Consider the following 21,936-nt stretch of genomic DNA (forward strand, 5'->3'; position numbering starts at 1 on the left):
GGGCATTCCAGCCCAAGAGAATAACAGCATGCGAAGGTCTTGGCCAGGATTAGAGATTTCAAGGAGACACGTTCATGAATGTTCACTGAACCACTGAGAGTAACAGCAAAAACTTAGAAACAGCTTAAATGTTTGTGAGTAGAATGGATAAAGGTGTGATGGCATACACTGCAGCGAAAATGAGCAAACAAGATACACTATCAACATGAGTGAATCCCACAAACAGCAAATTGATCAAGTTGCAAAAGAATAAACATGCCTCTCTATGATGACTTAAAACATTTAAAACGATATGTTACATTGTTAAGAGATGTATCTACAGAAAGGAAAAAATATAAAGAAGTCCAAGGAAATAAAGCCAAATGCGTCTTGGAAGAAGGAAGGGAATGTAATTGGGGAGAGGTATACAAGAGACAAAGTAAAATGTCTATTTCTTAAATGGGTGGGTTCATATCTGAAACAGAAGATATAGTCCTTTGTTTCGTCTCAAGTTACCTTGACTGTCGCCACCTCACTCACCGTGATGAATAATGCCCCGGTCTGCTAATTTCTGCATGAGTTTAATTGCCGTCTCTCTGTCAGAAGCCTCTTTGTGTTCAATCAGCCAGTCAATCAGTTCTTTCGCAACAAAACAGTTTGGGTAGGTTTTGAGATGATGTCGCCTATCTTTAATAACCTTTTCTTCATGCAGCCTGAGCCTGGAAAGAAAATTTGGCGATCAGTTGAGGAATTTTGATAACACATTATCATTAAGCCAATCCCAGAGAACAGTACAAAATGGAAGCCTGAGATGCATCAGAGTGCCATCCAAATACCTTTATGTCAGTGGGTGATTGCCATACTGTCAGAGCCCAGAGGCCCCAGGAAGTGATTCTACCCACAGACCTAGAGATGATACAGGCAAAGGGGAGGGAAACCCAACCACAGACAACCTAGACCTCTCCTGTCACTCAGGAGACTGAGAAAAGCTTTCTCACCCCTACTCTGTCTCACTCCCTTCTCTCTCTCTCTCCACCGGTGGGCTTATGGTTTCAACCAACTAACAAACAAGACTCTAGAAACTTGCTGAAACGAGGTACTTCCTCTTCATCACAGACTGCTCAGGATCCACCATATTTGAATTCATTCAGTCACGTAACAAATATGAATGAGTGTCTACCACCTGCCCATCAGGCACTTGCAAGCATTAGAGACATACATAGGAAAATGGGCAAGATCCTTGCCCTTGCTGGCCTTGTTTTCCTAGGGGCAACAGCTAATCCTTTTGTGAGGCTCTTTACATAGATTAAATCACCTAATGCTCAAAACAACCTCATCAGAAGTCATTATTACTATCTCCATTTTTTTTTTTTTTTAACAGCAAACAGAACTGAGGTCTCAGAGAGATTAGGTGACTTGTCACACAGCTAACAAATAGTGAAAGTGAGATTTGAACCCCGATGGTCTCACTTTAGAATCTGGCTTTCCAACTGCCACATCATGTTGCCTCTCACGAGGTAGGGATAACTGAAGAATCCAGAAGAGATGGATAAAAGCTGTTGGACAAATACAACTTATTTACAGGCTGCCAGATTATCCTGGAGAAAAGTAAGTGACACAGAGTCTTCCCTGGCTCTCTTCAGAACCCAGTGATTTTTTTCCAAAAGAGTCTTAAACCTGTCTCTAAAAAAAAAAGTTTCTATCATTTGTCTTCCTTTCTTTTATCAGCCCTACGTTTACTTTTTAATTCTCAAAGGAAGGACTGAATTGGGTGAAACAGGAGGTAAGTTTTCTTCCTATTCAACCCATGTGACTCCTATGCTTCTTACATCATCATCTCAATGTTGTTGAGAAATGGGATTGACTGAGTAAATCACACAGTAATCATGTGACCTGGGCAAGTGACTTAATGCCTCTTTTTTCCTCTGTAAAATGGAGGCAATCATGCCTACCCTGTCCTTGGCAATGTTGACATTTGGGGCATAATGTCTGTTAAGTACCAGCAACACAGTACAGTACCTGACACATAACAGGTCCCATCCACCTTTCTTCCATTTCCTAAGGAAGGAACTAGGTCCTACTCTTGCCTGTTTTTTTTGTTTTGTTTTGTTTTTTTACGGTACGCGGGCCTCTCACTGTTGTGGCCTCCCCCATTGTGGAGCACAGGCTCCGGACGCACAGGCCCAGCGGCCATGGCTCACGGGCCCAGCCGCTCCGTGGCACGTGGGATCTTCCCGGACCGGGGCACGAACCCGTGTCCCCTGCATCGGCAGGCGGACTCTCAACCACTGTGCCACCAGGGAAGCCCCCTGCCTGTTTTTTGAACAGAGTGCACTGAATGGAATTTAATGGGTTTTGATAGCCCAAGGGTTGTGATTATGAGTTGGGAGCATACTGGGCTGGAACTCTGAGGCCTAGATCCTCTTCCTTTCTAGACCACTGTTATAGGCTGAACTGGGTTCCTCTGAAATTCATGTGTTGAGGCCCTAATCCTTGGTACTTCAGAATGTGACTGTATTGGAGATAGGGTCTTTTAAAAGGTAATTACATTAAAATGAGGTCATTAGGGTAGGCCCTCATCCAATAGGAGTAGTGTCCTTATAAGAAGTGGAGATTGGGCTTCCCTGGTGGCGCAGTGGTTGAGAATCCGCCTGCCAATGCAGGGGACACAGGTTCGAGCCCTGGTCCGGGAAGATCCCACATGCCGCGGAGCAACTAACCCCGTGCACCACAACTATTGAAGCCTGTGCACCTACAGCCCGTGCTCCACAACAGGAGAAGCCACCACAATGAGAAGCCCGCTCACCACAACTAGAGAAAGCCTGTGTGCAGCAATGAAGACCCAACGCAGCCCAAAATAAAATAAATAAAATAAATAAATTCTTTAAAAAAAGAGAAAAACAATGAACATCTTAAAAAAAAGAAGTGGAGATTAGGACACAGACATGTGGAAGGAAGATCATGTGAAGACAGGAGGAAAGCGCTGTCTACAAAGCAAGGAGAGAGGCCTCAGAAAAACCAATCCTGCCAACACCTTGATCTCAGATTTTTATCCTCCAGAACTGTGACAAAGTAAATTTCTGTTGTTTAAGCCACTCAGTCAGTGATACTTGGTTATGGGAGCCTGAGCTAAGACAACCACCAATTGCCAAAGAGGCTCCTGAGTGGTCTGGGGATGAAGGGCCCAGCTGGGGGAAGGGAAAGGAGAAGAGAGATGAGAGTCCTTACAGATATAAACTGCATAGAAAGAAAAGAACCATTTTAATGGAGTTGTTGCTGTATGCTCAGTAGTGTACTAAGTGTTTTCACATGAACTGACTTAACTGCTATAGCCTGAATGTTTGCACAAATTCACACGTTGAAATACTAAACTCTAAAATGTCACTTATGAGAACAGTCAGGAACACAGGGCTTGGCTCTCATCTTGACACTGCCAGTAATTCCAGATGACCAAACTTCTGAGCATCAGCGTCTGCATCGGTAAAATGAGGATAACGGCAGCTACCCTGATTACCTCGGCACACAGTCACAAAGCTCATTAACAAGAATAAAGATAGCATTTGAGCCCTTACTATGTGCCAGGAACAGTTTTGACTGCTTTATTTATTTATTTATTTATTTTTGCGGTACGCGGGCCTCTCACTGTTGTGGCCTCTGCCGTTGCGGAGCACAGGCTCCGGACGCGCGGGCTCAGCGGCCATGGCTCACGGGGCCCAGCCGCTCCGCGGCATGTGGGATCTTCCCGGACCGGGGCACGAACCCGTGTCCCCCGCATCGGCAGGCGGACTCTCAACCACTGCGCCACCAGGGAAGCCCTTGACTGCTTTATTGGCATTAACCCCCATGACAATTCCCCGAGGCTGGTAATATTACAGCCACAAATGATGCCAAAGTAGAGTTGTAATTATAAATAAAAAATAAATGAGCCCTAATAAAAAAAAAAACACATTCACATCGGTGTGCTAAAGTCATCACATGAATCCCTCTAATTAATTCAGTGACAAAGACACTGAGTAATTTGTTTAACATGCTCAAGGTGGCAGAATGCAAAACATTAAGTTTTAGACGGGATGTCTGTCAGGAATCTAAGAATAATGAAGACCAATTTATTTAGAAATTGAAATATGGAAAAAGCAACCATATAATTTGGTGGAGGAGGAATATGTTATGAGCCGAGAGACAAGTTTCAGCTCCTGTAAATTTTCCAACTTCAAAAAAAATGTATTAGGTAATGTTTAACTTTAATTACTACAGAATAGAACCTTTCAGTTACTATCCTGTCAACCCTGAGCTTGGTGCTAATTCTTAAGCATACTTGATTCCCTCTGATTCCCACCCTGCACAGTAAGAAGAAGCATTGGTCACTACCCCCGCAGCCCCACAAGGACCTGGTATATTTCCATGTTTAGAAAACTGAGCAGAAATATGATAGAGGGGAAAGAACTTTGAATCTGGGAGATAGCACAGAACTTGATCTTTTTAGACATGTTACCAGGGGTTAAAAATGTTCAATAACTGTGCTACCATCTGTTTTTCTTTGATAGAGACACAGAATTCTAAAAATGAGCATTAAAAATTATATATTCCAGAAAAGCTATCCCAATAAAGAGGTAAGAATTTTCATACGCTAAATAACCAAGTGTTTTGCCTAGCACTGTGGGTACTTAATAAATATTTGGTGAACAAATAAATATACAGGGGCACTAAGAGAAATGACACCCCTTTCTAAAAGGTAGGGAGGCTTCTCACTAAAAAAGTGGGAGTTGCCACCCCACAACTTAGTAAACATCTAATATCATGGAATGCATCTTTTGTAAAATAACTATTTATATGCTTTCACTTCTAGGGCAATCAATTTCCAAAGTTTTAATCCCTGTTGTGTGGATGTAAATGTGGTCTGTTGGTTTGTTTGTTTGTTTTGGCTGTGCTATGTGGCTTGTGGGGTCTTAGTTTCTCGACCAGGGACTCAGCAGTGAAAGCGTGGAGTCCTAACCACTGGACCACCAGGGAATTCCTATGTATATGTGTTTTTTTTTTTAAAAAAAAGCATTTCCGTTTATTTGAACTCAAGTTACTGCTTACAAATTTCCACAACACTTAATACACTAATATGCGTGGAGATCATCAAGAAGGATAGGCAATATTTCAAAGTCTTGTGGAAAAACAGAAATTTTGCGTAGTTGAGCCTCTCATGGAACAGCATTCTCTAGAAAGACTCTGTAAGATACTGAACCGGGGCTGAAAGCCATACTTTCAAACATGGTGTGTTGCCTGGACACGTCAGTCAGTCACCTTGTCTGCCATGCTCAACAGCCCCTTCGATTCAAAACAGCCTTCCCCACACCAGGCAGGGTTCAAACACCCCATGCCTGTTTTCTTTGCACAGGGCGGTGCCTGCCTGGAAGAGCCCTTGACTTACAGAGGCCCCTGCACACGCCCACCAGCAGTTCAATGAGGGCACCAAGGCCACAAGATCCTACCCTATTCAAGTGACAGTAATTAGCTAAGCCAAGCAGAATGGCTCCATCCAAGATTTAAACTAGAGCTGAAGTTTTCAGACCCTATTTGTGCTGGGACACTTTTTTCAAGTGGAACTTACCTAGGAGTCAATGTAGAAAACAGAGCAATGTGGAGTGCCCTGGCTAAAAGTGGGTAGGGCTCCCAGGTCCAGGATGTTTCCTGGTTCTCCCATGTATACCCTCCACATCCCCCAGACCATCTACATGGAGTTTTTAGAACACAGGTTAAAAATCCTCAGTATTACAAGACACTGAGGAAACTGGGCAACCAGGAAGGAGAGGGGTCGAGGCAGGCCAGCTCCAGGAAGCCAGAGGGCAGGAGAAAGAGCCCTGAAGCCACAAATGAGAGACAGCAAGAGACACCTGACCCTGGAGCACCTTGGTTCATTAGAGTTTTCCAATTCTTCTTCCAAGCTACATACACTCTAATAATAATCAGAACAGGACCAATCCTTTCGGGTGGCTGTAAAAGCCTTGACTACCTGGATCCAAAATAACTTCACCTACCCAGGCTCTAGGGAGGCCTTCACCTTGACCCCAGGCCGCCTCCCAAGCTTCCTTGCCCTCTCTCACCTCCAATCACAAGCGTGTCTTATAGTCTGGATGTCCTGGATTCTTCTCCATCACCCTCCATGCCCCTGCTCAAGACAGAGACCCCTCTGCTTAGAATGCTTCCTCCTCCTGCCTGCAATAATTAAAACCAAATTCTACTTGCTCTTCAGCTTAAAAGGTACCTGCTCGTGAACATTTTCTCAGCCTTCCAAAGGTAGAAAACAACGTTCACTCCTCTGCTCTCTAAAATACTAGTGGCTATTTTACAGCCACTAGTAAAGAATTCATCCCACTGTATTACAACTAGACGAAGCGAAGGATGCTAAGGGAGAGTTGCTTATCTGACTTTGCAATTCTAGTGCCTAGCACATAGTAGGGGATAGATCCTCATTGATGTGAAAATCAGTTAGTGCATATACCATGTCCTCAGCCTTGAGGTGCATACGGCAGAAGAGTCTTCTGAATAACATAGTGCAAATCGATCCACATTGAACCCCTGGGAAAAATAATCATCTCTGTTTTAGCTACATTTTCGACACCACTGGCTAAGGAAGTTAAGTACAAAAACCACCTTCCCATCATTCATTTCAGACAGCTGGTTCACAGGCTTTAGAGTCAAGGTGATTCTGTAATATTCTATTCGTGGTCAGCGAACCAGCTGCTGAAATTGCATCCGATAATTTCCTCTTCCAGCCCTAGGAAAACAAACACTACTGAGTGCAGGGTGTTAATAATCCTTAAGAAATTACTGTCCATAGGAAAAGAAACGCAGAAATTGTTTTTCAAAAAAAGAGCTGGTAGAAATCTGCAGCAGGTTGCAGGACTCAGGGAACAAAAGGGGGACAGAAACCACACATTCTCATTTAAAAACAGTGTCATAAATCTCAGCTGAAGTAAACAGTTTAATTAAAAAACACAGCATGCTGAACAGTGGGGCTGACAGTGTGAGCCTTGTGATTTGGGCAACAGCACTGACATAGATGTGCTTTAGACCAAAGCTATTGTCCCTTCCAGATGTTCAGAAACAGCCAATATCTGTCCCTGAGGATCGGAGAACTTACAGAAAATCACTCTAAATCACCTACCCTTGAAAGGCCCCTAATCTAAAAGGATGAGAAAAAAGACAGGAACAAACGAAACCTAACACACTGCATTTCCTTTTCATGTTTAGATTTATTTTATAATTAAAATTTCAAATTATCAAACTAATGCATGCTCCTGGTAGATTAAAAAACTTCAAATAAGTATAATCCAAAGCTGGGTAACTGGTGATGAACTGATACTTGTTTGAAGCTAGGAGATGGGTGCATGGGAGTTTGCTACACTATTGTATTTATTACTTTGTGATGGGTTTGAAATTTTCCTTGACCCCCCCACTTTTCAAAGGAGTCCAGTACGAATAGTTGATTATGTATTCTTGCAAAAATCTATTATGTCCATATGTATGGTTATATATGTACACTTTTATGTGAAAGGATCGTAAAAGACATTTCAAGCAGTTTTTGGTTTTTTTGGCGGTACGCGGGCCTCTCACTGTTGTGGCCTCTCCGGTTGCAGAGCACAGGCTCTGGAAGCGCAGGCCCAGCAACCATGGCTCACGGGCCCAGCCGCTCCGCAGCATGTGGGATCCTCCCGGACCGGGGCACGAACCCGTGTCCCCTGCATCGGCAGGTGGACTCTCAACCACTGCGCCACCAGGGAAGCCCGAAAGTCTTCTTTTTTTTTTCAAGATGGGTCTTTGGCCGAAGAACAAGTGAACAAGCTCACTCACATGAAATGTAATCAGCTAAGCAGCAAGTATAAATGACAGTATTGACTCTGTTCCCATTTTGATTGGAAGGGAGTTTTAAAACAGGAAGGTGCACAATTTCGAGGGAAGAAGAGGAAAGAGCTGGTCCCACTGGTGGGGAAGGATGCCCAACGCAGAAGCTGGGTTCGCAAAGCGGACTTCACCCTCGTCCCAGCGCAGGTGGACCCACAGAAGCCAGGTGCTGTGCTGTCTCTGGGAGAAGTCAGGCCACCTGAACTGGAGCACACAGTCTCTGTCTAGGAAACGTGACCTGGAGGAGGGCCCTTACGACTTAGGACCTCAATTTCCTAATCCAGAATATGAGGAAGCCAACCACATTTATCTAAACTCTCTTTCAGCTCTAACTTCTCTGTTTTTTATGGACATTCTGAAGAGCCTCCAGGGTAAATCCTCGCTTACGAGATCAAAATAGAACAGGTCATTTGGGAAACATTTTGTACTGAAAAGATCAGCCACAAACCACAGGCCAGGGAGCACGAAACAGCAAATTTCATTTCCTTCGGGCTTCCAAGCAAGGATGAACATATCAGAGCAAATCCTGTGCTAAGCATGCTGTCCAAACACCGTCTAGGGTTACCATCATCTATTTTCAGCTCACAGGACAGATGCTGAAGCTGCCCAAGTGCTACAGGCTTTGGGTGTGCGGGTCTATCACAGGGAATAGAAAAGGTTTCTTCGGGGTTAAAAATATTCCAAGAGTCCTCAAAAGTGTTATCGGGGACATCCGTGGCTGTAGTGGAGGCTGCTTCCACCTAAGGGGCTTGTGAAAGATTTCTCAACAAATATGCATGTATTGAGCTCCAACTGCATACCAGGCATAGCTTAAACAACTGCTCTGAGTGGACTAGTTTCTATAACTGAAACAGGTGTTGTTTCTTCAAAATGAAAATGCTGTGTCCTCTGTGTATAGGGCACACACACACACACCAAAGTCTCCGTAATACTCCAAATTCAGTTAAAACTGAATCTATCTAACATTGTTTCCCTTTCCCTCTATTTCCTCTGTTTTAGCAAATGCATCACCTTCTTTTCTGCCTCTGTCCCTAGGCTTAACGCTCTTCCCTTTTCAGTATATGCTCCGCTTCTTTTCCTATCCATCTGTTATAAAGTCTAGTAACTCAACCTTCTTCCACCATGTCTTCCCGCAACCAACCAGATGTGATGTGGTCTCCTGACCCCTCTATGATATATTTTCTACAAATGCCCATGTTTACCCATATATTATTTTGTATTACTTTACTCTTATTTGCATTAATTCTCTCCAACTATAGTACAAATTGTATGAGGAAAGAACTATCTCCTTCTTTCGTATTTCCCGAAGTGTCTAGGACAAGGCTAATGGTAAATGATACTCAGTATAAGAGTTTGGGCTTTCATCTTTGTTTTCAGCCGGACAGAGAGAAATTTGACCACAGAACAGAGTACAAAATTGAGTCTCTAGTCTTGGGCCCTTTGGTGGCTGCAGACCCACTCTGGTTGCTCTTACTGGGCAGTGCTTCAAAGTGTTTCTCCATTGCCTTTCCATTAATATGAAGGAGTACTTGGACCATCTGTGGGTGTTTGGTTCCCCCGGGAAAAGAAATGTTAAGTAATTCTTCCTTCAGGAAGAGCCCACGCCATTCTCCACAGAATGAGTATACAGCAGGGGTCTGGCTTTAGCTCAGGGTCTGTCTGCTGTCAGGATCCAGGCGGGTCTGGGCAGGTACAGCTCAGGCCAGTGGCTGGGGTCCTCCAGGAGTCCACGGGCAGCTCGGCGGAGGAGCTAGACCCCCAGAGAGGAGGAAAGTGGGGAGATGGCCACAGTGCCTGGCAGCCCCAAGGACAAGGAGGCAAATCTGAAGGTCCTGCGTTCACTCAAGTTCTGTGACGCCAAGGGCCAGAGGCAGCTCTGCTGTGGGGAAATGGTGACAAAGCACAGACATAAAAAATGGGAATACTGAGAGTCACAGGTGCCGTAATGCAAACACACACACACAAATATTAGGGGGCAAAAAAAGGTCATGGACTTTCATGACAAAAAAAGGTCATGAAGGGCTGCTGAGAAACATCCAACCACTCAAAAATAAGCATCTTAGGAGGTTAACTGTCCCTTATAAATACTCAATACACTTCCATCCAAATCTTTAGGTCACCTTTTGCACTCTGTGGGGACCCCTAATACACTTGCTATTATGATTCTTTTTTTCATGACTAACAGAATGCAAGTAAAAGGAAACCCTGGGAGAAACTCAAAAACCCTGAAAATCTGTATTTCACTTATGACTATGAAGAAAGCAAAAGAGGTTTATCAGGGCTGCATAATAAAATGCTATTCCTGATACCACCTTCAGGAAAATCTTCACAGACTCAACAGTCAGACACAGCTAGTGAGAAAAGTTCCTGGAAATCTAGGTATTGGCTTATTCAATAGGTTTACATTTTCCCTTTCTTAACATAGTGACCCTTGCAGGTACTCGATACACTTACAGTTAAATTTTCAGGCTACTTGTGTACCACTGTGGTCGCTGAATACACCTGGTGTATGTTTCTTTGTATTTAACGAGGCTTTAGTACATATAACCTTATGAACCTAGACCCACACTTATCTGGATTCCAGGTTACTCAAACTGTTTGAGGATCAGAGAGAAGAGCGGCCAAAGGAGAAGCAAAAACCTTCAATAACAGCCAAGAAGGAATTACGTTGCCTGTGAGAGAAAAGCTCTGGGTGGTAATTCTAGCATATGCAGTTTTCTCTGTGTCTGAGTCGCCATGGGGTTCTACATAATAATAAAGCCATGTGCTTATTAGCACATTAGGGCTTATAAATGACTTCCATACTCTTCACCTCATTTGATTTTGCAAACAGCCATGTGAGGTAGTTAGGGGAGAGGTGATTAACCCCTATCTACAGATGAGCAGAAGGTTTACTCTGGTGGTCAGAATTGGCCACTAATAGTTTACAAGTGGAGAAGCCACATATTGCATCTAGAACTTAAGATAGCTCATCTACCAAGACTCCACACTTGTAAGGATATATCCAATCTCATTCATTAATAAGAACATTTCTGCATGGCTGTAGCTGGTTATGTTAGTGGTTGTATCTGCAGTGTTATTTGCATATCTATGTTTTTCAAGGGTCCTCCATTACTTTATAAGCACCCCAAAGACTCCATCTTCTCTTCAACTCTCTATTTTGCTATGGTGGATAGGCAGCTATTTAAACCCCATTGATGATTATATACAGAATCTGAAAACCTACCAAACCCTAGGGTAAGCTCAAATATTAACTTGGTTCCAAACACCTGTGGCTACTTATGAACTACAGCACTCATTAAACCAAAGACAGTACCTTCTAAAGATAGCTAGATACCTAAAGATCTAGTCGGCTCTCAGCCACATTCTCCTGACAGCTGTCATTTGAACTGCAGTGGCATTTCCACAACTAAAAAGTCACACTATTAATCAGAATACCCGAGGCATGGTAGCAAAGCTACCAAAAGTAGACTGTTCGGAAATCACTAAGATTCTAGAGGGGCTTGGAAAGGCCTTTCCTAATTTAAAGTCACCATGCTACTGCATTTGTTTCCAATATCTTTCCATCCCTGTACTTGTCTTATTGTGTGCTAGGAAGCAAAGCCAACATAAACTCTCACTCTAGGTACCAAGAAGCAAATGATACTTGTGTTCTGTGAATTAGTGGTTTTTAAAGGAGGCCCTCACATCTGTTTAAGTGTAGGGTCTGTTCCGCAGGGACTCTGATTTACATCATAATTACATCTGTCCTGCGAGTGTCTGACAAGTTAAACTATCTGTTTTTTTCCTTGAGAAACCTTACAATGTCCTGCAAATCAGTCTCCATTTATCAGACTTGTAACTTTCCTACTGAATACATAATGAAGGGACAAATGCGATTTGATTGGATTGCTATTTGATTCAATAAGAACTCTTTTCCACAAAAAAGAATCTTTCTTCCTCTAGTCTTTCTCCTGTTTTTCTTTATTTTTTATTTGCTGCAATGGCCACACTATCTAGTTCTCTAAATCTCTGAACATTTAACACAAAGAAAGGAGAAGCTCCTACCCAAACCAAACTCAACCAGTGAAACTTTCCACAATGAATCTGCACTAATGAAGTCCAGGCATCACACTGGATGTACAATTACTTTTTTACATGTGCTTGCAGTGTGGCTATCAGAGCTGAGAATAAATTCTGCTTGTTTTTGTAATACATCACTACGTTTGAGTCCTATCTTGTAGTAGATCCGTTGAACTTTTACTTAATATTATGTTTATTCTGCATTTCTTGAATACGTGAGCTAAAGGTCAGGAGGTGACCATTAGAATGAAAAGAAAGGTGAACATCCTGGGTTAAAAACATGTAGTGAAAAAATCGAATCCAGACCCCCGCCAAACTCAACATACACAAAACATGGTGGACACAAATCTGCAATCATTTCAATGCTCCCACTTTTCTTTCCTCCCTCCCTCCACACCTCTACCCATAAACACATTCTCTCTCATCATCATTCCCTGCCAAACTAGCTCTTCTTCCCCAACATCTGATTGCTAGCAATGATTCCCCACATATTCCAGCCACCCAGGCAATAATCTTAGGCACCTTGGATGAAGAGCTCCCATTTCTGTGTCTTTGCCCATGGCATTCCCAGTGCCAGGAATTCCGTCTTCTTCCCTTCCACTTCTATAAAACCTACTCGTCTTTCCTCACGTCCCATGAAGCCATCTCCTTCTTTTCTAGGTCACAGGGAGCCCTCCTGTTTAAAATTGTTGCTTTAATTCTCCAGGGTTCTTCACAATATTTTGTTCAATTACCCTCCAGTTATTCATGGATTCCTGTTCTATTTCTCTACCTAAAAAGTCATCTTCTTGGGGGCAGGAACCATGCTGTTTATTTCTTGATATCTTTTCCAGTACAAACAAAAGCTGCCCCACAGGCTCTTGATAAATAAATATTTGTGGGCTGATTAACTAAAGATAAAACATTATCAGCAGGCATGTGTATAAGAAATTTCTCTGGGAGGAAAAGATAAGAAAGGGTATATCTAGGTTTCTCTGAAACATGCAGATGAAATCTATATTCTATATATACCTACAGGTATATAATTTTTTTTTAAATTGAAGTATAGCTGATTTACAATGTTGTGTTAGTTTCTGGTGTACAACGAAGTGATTCAGTTATACATTTATATATACGTATTCTTTTTCATATTCTTTTCCATTATGGTTTATTACAGGATATTGAATATAGTTGCCTGTGCTATACAGCAGGACCTTGTTGTTCATCTATTTTATATATAGTAGTTTGTATCTGCTAATCCCAAACTCCTAATTTATCCCTCCCCCACCCTGTAATCTTAACTAATCTGTAATAAAATGTTAATTGCGCTTTTTAAAAGGTTCACATACACTGCCTTAAGTCTTGTTTATATTCATCTAACAATTGCAAGGCCTGTGACAGACCTTCTGTTTTGTTTGTTGCCATGTGAAAAAGACAGTTCTGTGGCTAGAACATCATAGACCCTTATTCTCACAAGTCAAACAGAAAAATATGCTTTTGATGTTGCTATCATTATCCATAAGAGCCATGGTGGGAGGAAGAATGGCCCTCATTTTCTCTGCCTGCTTATACAAGGGCTATTTACCATTTTGATAGGTCTTTCATCAGTGCCAAGTGCTTCACAATATCACTTTTATTAGTCACTCACCATAAGCGCCGCGTGATATGCGGGAACATTATTGCCACATGCTGAACAGCGCAAATGCCCTCATGAGACACAGAGAAATTCTGTGAGGGTCTTGCCCTCCCTAAGATAAACAGTGGGAGTCAGAGCTTGAACTCAAAGCTCTGGTGTTCTGCTTCGGGTCTTGGGAAAATCCACAAAGGTCTTCCTTCAGTAAAGCTGGGGAACATTTGTCCTATCAGCTCATCACTTTAGGCTTACCCTCCAGCAATACTGAAAAATCAACTCAATCCAACAAATACTTGCTGGATGCCTAGTAATGCAAGGAACAGTGCTAGACATGGGAGAAACTGCAGTGAATCTGACAGACCTGGCCTCCCTCATGGAGCTGAGGGTCTAGACAGTGGCTTACAAAGGAGGAACCTAAGACCATCCTTTGGGGTGCGGCTAGAAAATATCAGAATGTCTATATTTCTTTTATCTCGCCTTTCAAGGGATTTTTGTTTGTTTGTTTTGGCCGCACCAGGTGGCATGCTGGATCTTAATTCACGCCCTCGGCAGTGGAAGCACAGAGTCCTAACCACTGGACCTCCAGGGAAGTCCCTAAAGGGATCTTTTAACTTTCTATTTTGTGGCTGTGCTTATGATATACATAATGCGTCAGTACAGTAGTACCTGTGTATAACAGGTAATATGCTTATACTGGGGGAATCTATGCTCAAAATGTTTGCACAGACATGGATGGGCAAGCAAGACATTTGAAAACCAATGGACTATGTGGACTTTCCTGAACATGCTATGACATTTCACATATTCAAGTCTTTCTTCTTGCTATTTTCACTGTCTAAAAAGCACCTCCTCCTCTTACTGTTCTCCTTCCTGAGTAAACTCCTGCAAAACCCAGCTCAGCTGTCACTTGCTCGGGAAGGCCTTCAGAGGCAGAGCCATTCTATCCGCGGCTCCCGTTGTACCTTGGACATCCCTCTACCACAGAAATTATCATGCTGCATTGTAATTGTCCACATTTCTCTCTCTGGCACTAACTGGCTGGAATCTCTGGTCTGTGAGCTCCTTGAGGACAAGGGTCCTGTGTTTTACCTTTTGTTCTCAAAGGCTAGCCCTGGTGCTTGTCACGTAAGGGACTCTCACAATGCGTACGAGAAATTTATTCTTTTTTTTTTTTTTTTTTTTCTTTTTTGGGACTTCCCCGGCAGTCCGGTGGTTAGGACTCTGCGCTTCCACTGCAGGGGGCATGGGTTCAATCCCTGATTGGGGAACTGAGATCCCGCATGCTGCACAGCCAAAAAAAAAAATGAACAAACACAAGAAAACAATTTTTTTTCCTTTTAATTGTGTGGAGGTGAGGAAGTGTGTTCATACTCAAGGTATTAGACTACAACCCCTGACTCCCCGGTGAACTAGAAAATTTAGAGGTGGACTATGAGAAAGTGATGCATTTAAAAAATATGAGTGTAATAAGTATCTGTGATTTTTGTCACGTAGTATTCATATGTCTCATTCCTGGTACTAATTTCTGTGTCAGTGATGGTTATGAGAAACCGAAACTAATTCTGGCTAGTTTAAGCAAAAAGGGATTTTACTGAAAGGATACAGAGGCTCTTACAAATTTGAGAGAAGGCTGAAGAAGCAAGCTTAGAAACCGCAGGAACTGTGTTCCTCTGAGAATATGCCTAAGACTCTCACTAAGGAAGCACGGGGGGCTGCTAGAAGGATTTTTAATTAGATAGGCAAGAAATTTCCTGGTGACTTTTCTTTTGGCCGTGTCGCCCAGCATGCCAGATCTCCGATCCCTGACCAGGGATCGAACCCACGCCCCCTGCAGTGGAAGCACGGAGTCTTAACCACTGGACCACCAGGGAAGGTCTTAAGACCTCCTAGAAGATGGAGACTGCAAGATCTTGAAATAGGATAGCAAATTTCTCTGAGCTATACAGTGATTCAGGGAGTACAAACTGCTGTTGTTTCATAACAGAGTTGTGATTTTGTTTTAAAGGTTTTACAAAGCAAAAGCCATTCCAATTGCTGACGACAAAACACTTGTCTCTGAAAGAATATACTTTATTGAACTGAGATTCTTGACTAACAATTTAAATATATACAGATTTCTGCATAGATTTAAAGCATTAACTTCTATAAGCTTATGTTGAGTGTCTAAATGAATGTGTGCATGCCTTCTTACCCATCTGATAGACAACTATTCCCACTAACAGGAGATATGGAAATGAATGAAAAGAGCAGGTAATTCCTTCTTTATTCAGTTCTTAGATTAGGTCCTGAGACCAAGATTAAGAATTAACAGGGTGAGAGGAGTTGTAAGTGGTTAAAGTGCAAACCAGCTAAGTAATCACTGTAATTTCTAGTGTAATTTCTTGTCTAGTGATGTGAAGAAGCCTGGAAACATACACACACACAAGCAGCTACTCAACATGGGACAAAATGAAGAAAGCGTTACATCACAGGAAAAGGAAAAATTAAAGAATAAATGTGACCTTATACGTACAACTCTGTTTTTATATCTATAGTGGCTGACAGAGGGTTTTGGGTGAAGGAAAAACAAAGATGGGAGAAAATAAAGTCAGCATTTCACATCCAGTTAAAACAGCAACATGTAGTCTTGACATGGTTTTCACCAAAAGGAATATGGGCTTTTGGCAACACTGCACAGAGAACATTAGTCTATAGTTAAGTATACATTATTAATGTCATCTTCTGTATCAGTGCAACAGGTATCAGGCATGCATGCTGGGGAAAAAATAATTAGAAAACAAACGGTTTAAGATTCTATATGGCTAATTAAGTAAAGTCTTTACTTTCTTCTCTCAGGATACTTGAAAATTCTAACATCATGCTCAAATATCCTGATAGCTTAGAAAATTTTTATACTTATTCTGTTTTGAATCCAAAATTCCCCAACCCTGAGAGTTCTGCATTCTTCTAATCCTAAAATCAACACCTAGACTACAGGACCTATTTTCCTGCAAATCTAAAGGCTTGGTGTGAAAAATTCAATTATAATCATAAAATGATTGCCTTACGCATTCTTACAAAGGAAACAAGAGGATCTTGAACTAAATGCCCAGTGCTTATTTGGCTATTTCACCTTATTTGGTTATTTCAATGTACACTCTTTGAGAACAATGAGTCAGAAGCTCTATATTAGAGTCTATTGTACGGATCTACAGTTAACTAAGTTAAAAATTTATTCTAGCCCTAAACAGAAGCTGAGCAATACCTTGAAAAGCTCCAAAATAATATTTGGAACATTTTTTAATGTTTCTTGCATGAGATTCTACTGACTAATCTATTCCTCACATGCAAAACATAAGTCTGAGGATATGCATCTTTCATGTTGCTGAGAAGCGGCAATAAATAAGTTTCCTTCTAGAACCTAAAATATGACCCACTGGACCCACATTCCAGAACTTCTAATAGGTGAAGAGTATTTACTATTATCTTCAAGTGAAACACACACGTTAATCTGACACACTGCATGTATACACGCGCATCAGTATGCTTCCTGGTAATCAGCCATACATAGCAGTGTAAATAGCCAATTAGTCACACAACTAACCCAAGATTTTGTAGCTTTTAAATAACTCTTAATAAGTTTTTAAATATATTAATGGTGCTATTCATCTTTTTCATGTATGTAGACATAAGTATTATTATATATGTAAGTTTAATTTTTGCCCAACACAGAATAAATATTCAGAGACAAGACAAATTTTAAAAGTCCAGGCTCCATGTCCATAGTAGTTGGGGAGTTCTTTGCTTCTGACCTCCAGGCTCCAATGGCTTAGAGCTGAGCGCAGCTGTATCCTCAACGTGTACACGCTAAGAGCATGACTTGTGCAGGACACTGTGAAGCTGCAAAGCCCAGCTCTTCTATTTGCTGGCCTTGTGACCCTGGACAAGTTTCTTAATTTCTAAGACTTTGTGTGCCCATCTCTAAAATGGGACTAATGATACCCACTCAAGGATTAAATGGTACAATTCATGTAAAATACTTATCACGCTACTTGGCATACAGTAAGTGTGCCAAGCTTATTATAAATAAATACTGTTTATTATAATTATTATTATTTCCTGAGAAGGCTAAAAGAAAATCAGAGTAACACCAATCCAGTGAATATCGCAACAAATTACATAGCTATAAAACTTAGAACCTACTGCCAAGGGGTGATTTATCCATCTATCTTGGCAGAAGGAAGCCTGGTGTTAAGGTATTAAAAATAAGGCCAGAGGTTAAAAGACATAACCTAGTTTGACCTTTGAACTAAATACCCTCATTTATAAAATAAGGTAAAGTTTAAAGTCCTCGTTTCAAAACTTCAGAGTAAGTCAAAATGCACTTGTAGCGTTGAAATACGGTATGCCTCTTCCTGGATTTTAGACACAGTTCTGGACCTAAGAATCAGTAAGGTGCCGTACCTTGCCTCCGAGAGTGCACAGACCTGCCAGCTGCTGGGGGGGACACAGCGAGATTTGTGACCTTAGAGGCCCAGCTTGACTTCACAGGCAGAGAGCTGGCTGGGACTGGGAGCCTGGTCTTTCCCCAGCAGGAGGGACTGCACCCAAACCCAGCTTCCCCTAGGATTGGTGGCCGCCTTTCCCCAGCAGGAGGGGCTGTGACTTCGAACAAGCCCCGGAGGTCTCCAGGTGCTGATACATCTGGCATTTCCCAGCTCGGACACTTTGGCGCCTGAGTTCACATTATTTGTAACCCAGAGATAAGGCCATGCTCATGCTTGCATTATAGGAAGGTTGTGTAGCCGGGGGTCAGGGTCCCTCCCGTGGAACAGAAACACACTGGATGTCAGGCAGCTTCATGCTTATGCCCAATTCTGTGGAATAATGAGAGAATGGAGGACCACATATCCCCTCTTGCTGACCCTTTGCGTTGATGGGCCCCCAGTAAATATGTTCTTTAATCCACACCATAAACCATGGTATTCACCTTCACCCTCCCTCACTACACAAGAAGGACAAAAATGGAAAGGGTTGTAGATGCCCTGGTGTACGTCTGTACAAGGTACTGGAAGGCTCAAACCAGAGAAGCACCCATTCTTTTAAGTCACTAGAATAAGTCCAGCAATGAGAGCTGGACTTCCCTTTTAGAAGGTGTTACCTTTTGCTGACACCTCCCATTCCTAAGTCTAAAGGGCAAAAGGGGTCAGGCCTGCAATCACCTTGACCCTCTTCCAGGAGAATCATCAAACTGGACGCAGGGGCTCTTAGAGAAGAAAACATCTGCCCTGTGAAAACACTTACTTCGCTTGAATAATCCTTCTCGTGTGGGAGGTGGAGCAGGTCACACAGATAAGATACGATTCTCAAGGCCTTATGGTGAAATACTGAAATATCTGCATTCCAGTAAATGCAGTTTTAAGTGACACACTGAGTATCTCAAATTTAACCTCTGAACACGTCTCTGAATAGACTACCAAATGGTTTTAAATAAGTGTTTTTTCTTTTTTACCTATTGTACTATAATCTCCACGAAGGCCTATCTCCCAGAATTCCCCAAGCAATATAATTTAGTATCTACTGCTATGCTCTATCAAGAAGAACATTTTTGACTACAAAGTAAAACAAATTGCCATATTTTATTATAGATGGGTGTTCTTTTAAGGAATACCAGGCTACATTTCAGTAAAAGAATTTTTTTTCACATAAGCCACCAATAAGGACTACAGTGATTTCCCCAAATGTATATTAGATTCCATAATTATGACTGCAGTGCTAAGGGTGGCCTATCCCCTCACCACCCATACATGTAGACGCTCATAAAGAAGTGACTGAGTCCTGGCCACTAGAAGTTTTCTCTGGCAGAGGCTAGAAGGTCAGCTGAGGAGTGTTAGTTGGGTAGGCACAACATCAAAGAACTGAAAATGTCCAGATAATCCCCCAATTCTCACAGGGTTCAAACTCCTCCCTGAATAAACATTCTTTCAGAACTGCTGACAAATAGCCAAACCAACTTCCTCTCCTTCTCTGTGTTCCCCTTTCAGAAATGAAATTATCTAGCAGCAAAATAACCACCCAAAGTGGAGCTACAGAAAGACAACTGAAGAGATTCCCTCTGGTTCATTAAGCTTTTAAATAATCAAATGGTTTTGTCCCTTGTTAAACAAAATGGCCTGACAAACCCTGATGCATTGGAATTGTGGTTTCTAAGGAATTCCTGGCCCTAATCACTACACCTCCACTTGAGGTATCATAATTGTAAATTATGATAAAGTCCTGAATAATCAGACTCTGCTCTTCTTGGCTTAAAGCCCCGATTACTGCCAAGTCAGCAAATGTTGACCGTGTAGACAAATGCATTGGCTCCAAGCCCAGCTTCTTAGCTTTCATGGATGCTTCTCAATGGGTTTAACTGGAGCTTCTCTCTTTTGTAGCCAACACAGGCATAAGAAAAAATCACAATTTTAAATCACAGTTTCTTGTCAGTACTTGAGGACAAAAGGTTTATTGCATTTGTACACACACCACCCATTCTGAAGAATAAAAGGCTAAACTCATGCAGTGTTCTCCAAGAATAAAACCATAAGAATAAATTTGGATTTATTCCTATTAGTTATCTTTATGGTAAGATGCAGTACAAAATCAATGCCAAAGTTGCTATTGTAAAGTCAATGCAATGGTGCATTGAGATATCAGCTTAAATCTTACTAACAGTGGTGAAAAATCTGCCTTCTTGATAATCGAAGGCAGCTCCTATTTCCAATTTCTGGAGAAGGAAGGGAAAACATTGACAAAATATATTAAAACACATGACCTGAAAGACCTTTCTTAGTTATGTAAGTAAAGAACATTTTGCAACTTCCTCAGAAAGTCTGTATCTTAATGATTCCTAAAGCAGCCTGCTTAAGCAGGCTCTCTTTGTTTAAACAAAGAGATAACTTTTATACAGCTTCGGCTGGGAGTCTTTCTGGGTGGAGGTGTTACTTGGAAAGACATCAAAACCCAAGTGATGCAAAACTCATTCTTCGCAATTTGAACCTGAGCCACCTGCCATCTTAGTCATCTGTTGAGAGTTCTATTTTACTTCTATTACTGAGCAAACCCTGAACACCAGAGGCATCTCTTCCATTTCAGAGGGTAGTGAGGGGTGAAAGGTGAGGGAAGGAGCATATGGATGATGAACAGATGATCGTCATGATGGGGAAGTTTACAGGGAAAATTACTTTGAAAGCACTAGGGTCCAGGATGTATGCCAATGTCTCCTAACCGCTCCCAAATTGTATCTTCTTTGTGGCTTTTCTGTGAGCACTTTCTTCTTCTCTGTATAAGCTTTCCCCCCTGCAATTTAAGTTATTTCTCCTAAAATTTGGCCTTAATTACACCATACCCTGTACAATTTTTTTTCCCACTGGTTTCTCATCATTGAGCCCAAATTATCATTTGGGGAGGACACTGGGCTTATCTCTGCAACACCCAATGAACCCTTCACCAGAGTATAGCAGCTATGATCCTACCTGTGCCCCTAAGGAGGAGGCAGGGGGCTCCTGCTTGACTTATGGCAGTCAGGGTAATACCATCCTTCTTGCCACAATATTGCAGATGGGTAAGCCTAGGACAACCAGCGAAGGGCTTTGTTCTGCTTTAATATCTTTTGAGTCTGTAAGTCAAGATGATCCAAAAACATGAAAGCTCAAGACTGCTATAGATGGTTGATGGCAGCCAGTCCTCTCTTTTCAGTCTAACTGGTGCTAGTGGCTGTCATATGACTGCAAAAGAAGCCTTCATGAAGGCAAAGTTAATGCACAGAGAAAAGTAGAATCAAGAGAACTTAAGAGAAATTGACCTGGAATCCTGATCAAACCTCATGTGAAGTCTACATATCTCTGAAATTTAACATTACATAAGCCAAGAAATCCCCTTTATTGTTTAAACCACTCTACATGTTGCCCTTTATATACTGCCCCCATATATTATTTAAATGAGTATGTCTTTTTCCCCTCTCTACCTGGCTTAGGCTGTGACCTGAAGGCAAGAAGGATGGGCCTTACTGCTTGCTAGTTTGCAGAGTTATTTCCATAGTTGTTTGCACCTAGTAGGAATTCTGAGAGGCCTGGCTTCAAAATCAAGCTCCCATACTTACTACTTATGTGACTTTGGTCAAACTGCTCATGCCTTAGTTTCTTCCACTTAAAAATAGGGATGACAGAATTATTATCAGAATTCAATAAAACAATACACATGCAAGCTCACAGAACAGGACCTGACATTTTGCTATTATTATTGTTTAGTAAATGCCTGAACTGTCCAACTGTCCCTCACTTTACAATCCACATATAAAAACACAAACCTTGATCACCCTCCTCTACAAGGATTATCATCATCTCTAACTCTTTTGTACCAAATTTCCCTAC

At 41.9% G+C, this 21,936-nt stretch overlaps 1 protein-coding gene across 2 annotated transcripts in view; it reads right to left on the reverse strand.

Moving 5' to 3' along the window:
• DEPTOR (DEP domain containing MTOR interacting protein) overlaps positions 1-21,936 on the reverse strand; it is a 145,979-nt gene that overhangs the window by 111,775 nt on the left and 12,268 nt on the right. The window contains exon 2 of one of the 2 annotated variants that reach the window (XM_007451665.1): positions 520-698. The exons of the other annotated variant lie outside the window; for it this stretch is intronic. Within the exon in view, the coding sequence (XP_007451727.1) occupies positions 520-698 (179 nt within the window). The remainder of the gene's footprint in view (positions 1-519; positions 699-21,936) is intronic. 2 annotated transcript variants of the gene reach the window in all.

This window comes from Lipotes vexillifer, unplaced genomic scaffold (assembly GCF_000442215.2).
Source record: "Lipotes vexillifer unplaced genomic scaffold, Lipotes_vexillifer_v1.1 scaffold440, whole genome shotgun sequence".
Taxonomy (NCBI): domain Eukaryota; kingdom Metazoa; phylum Chordata; class Mammalia; order Artiodactyla; family Lipotidae; genus Lipotes; species Lipotes vexillifer.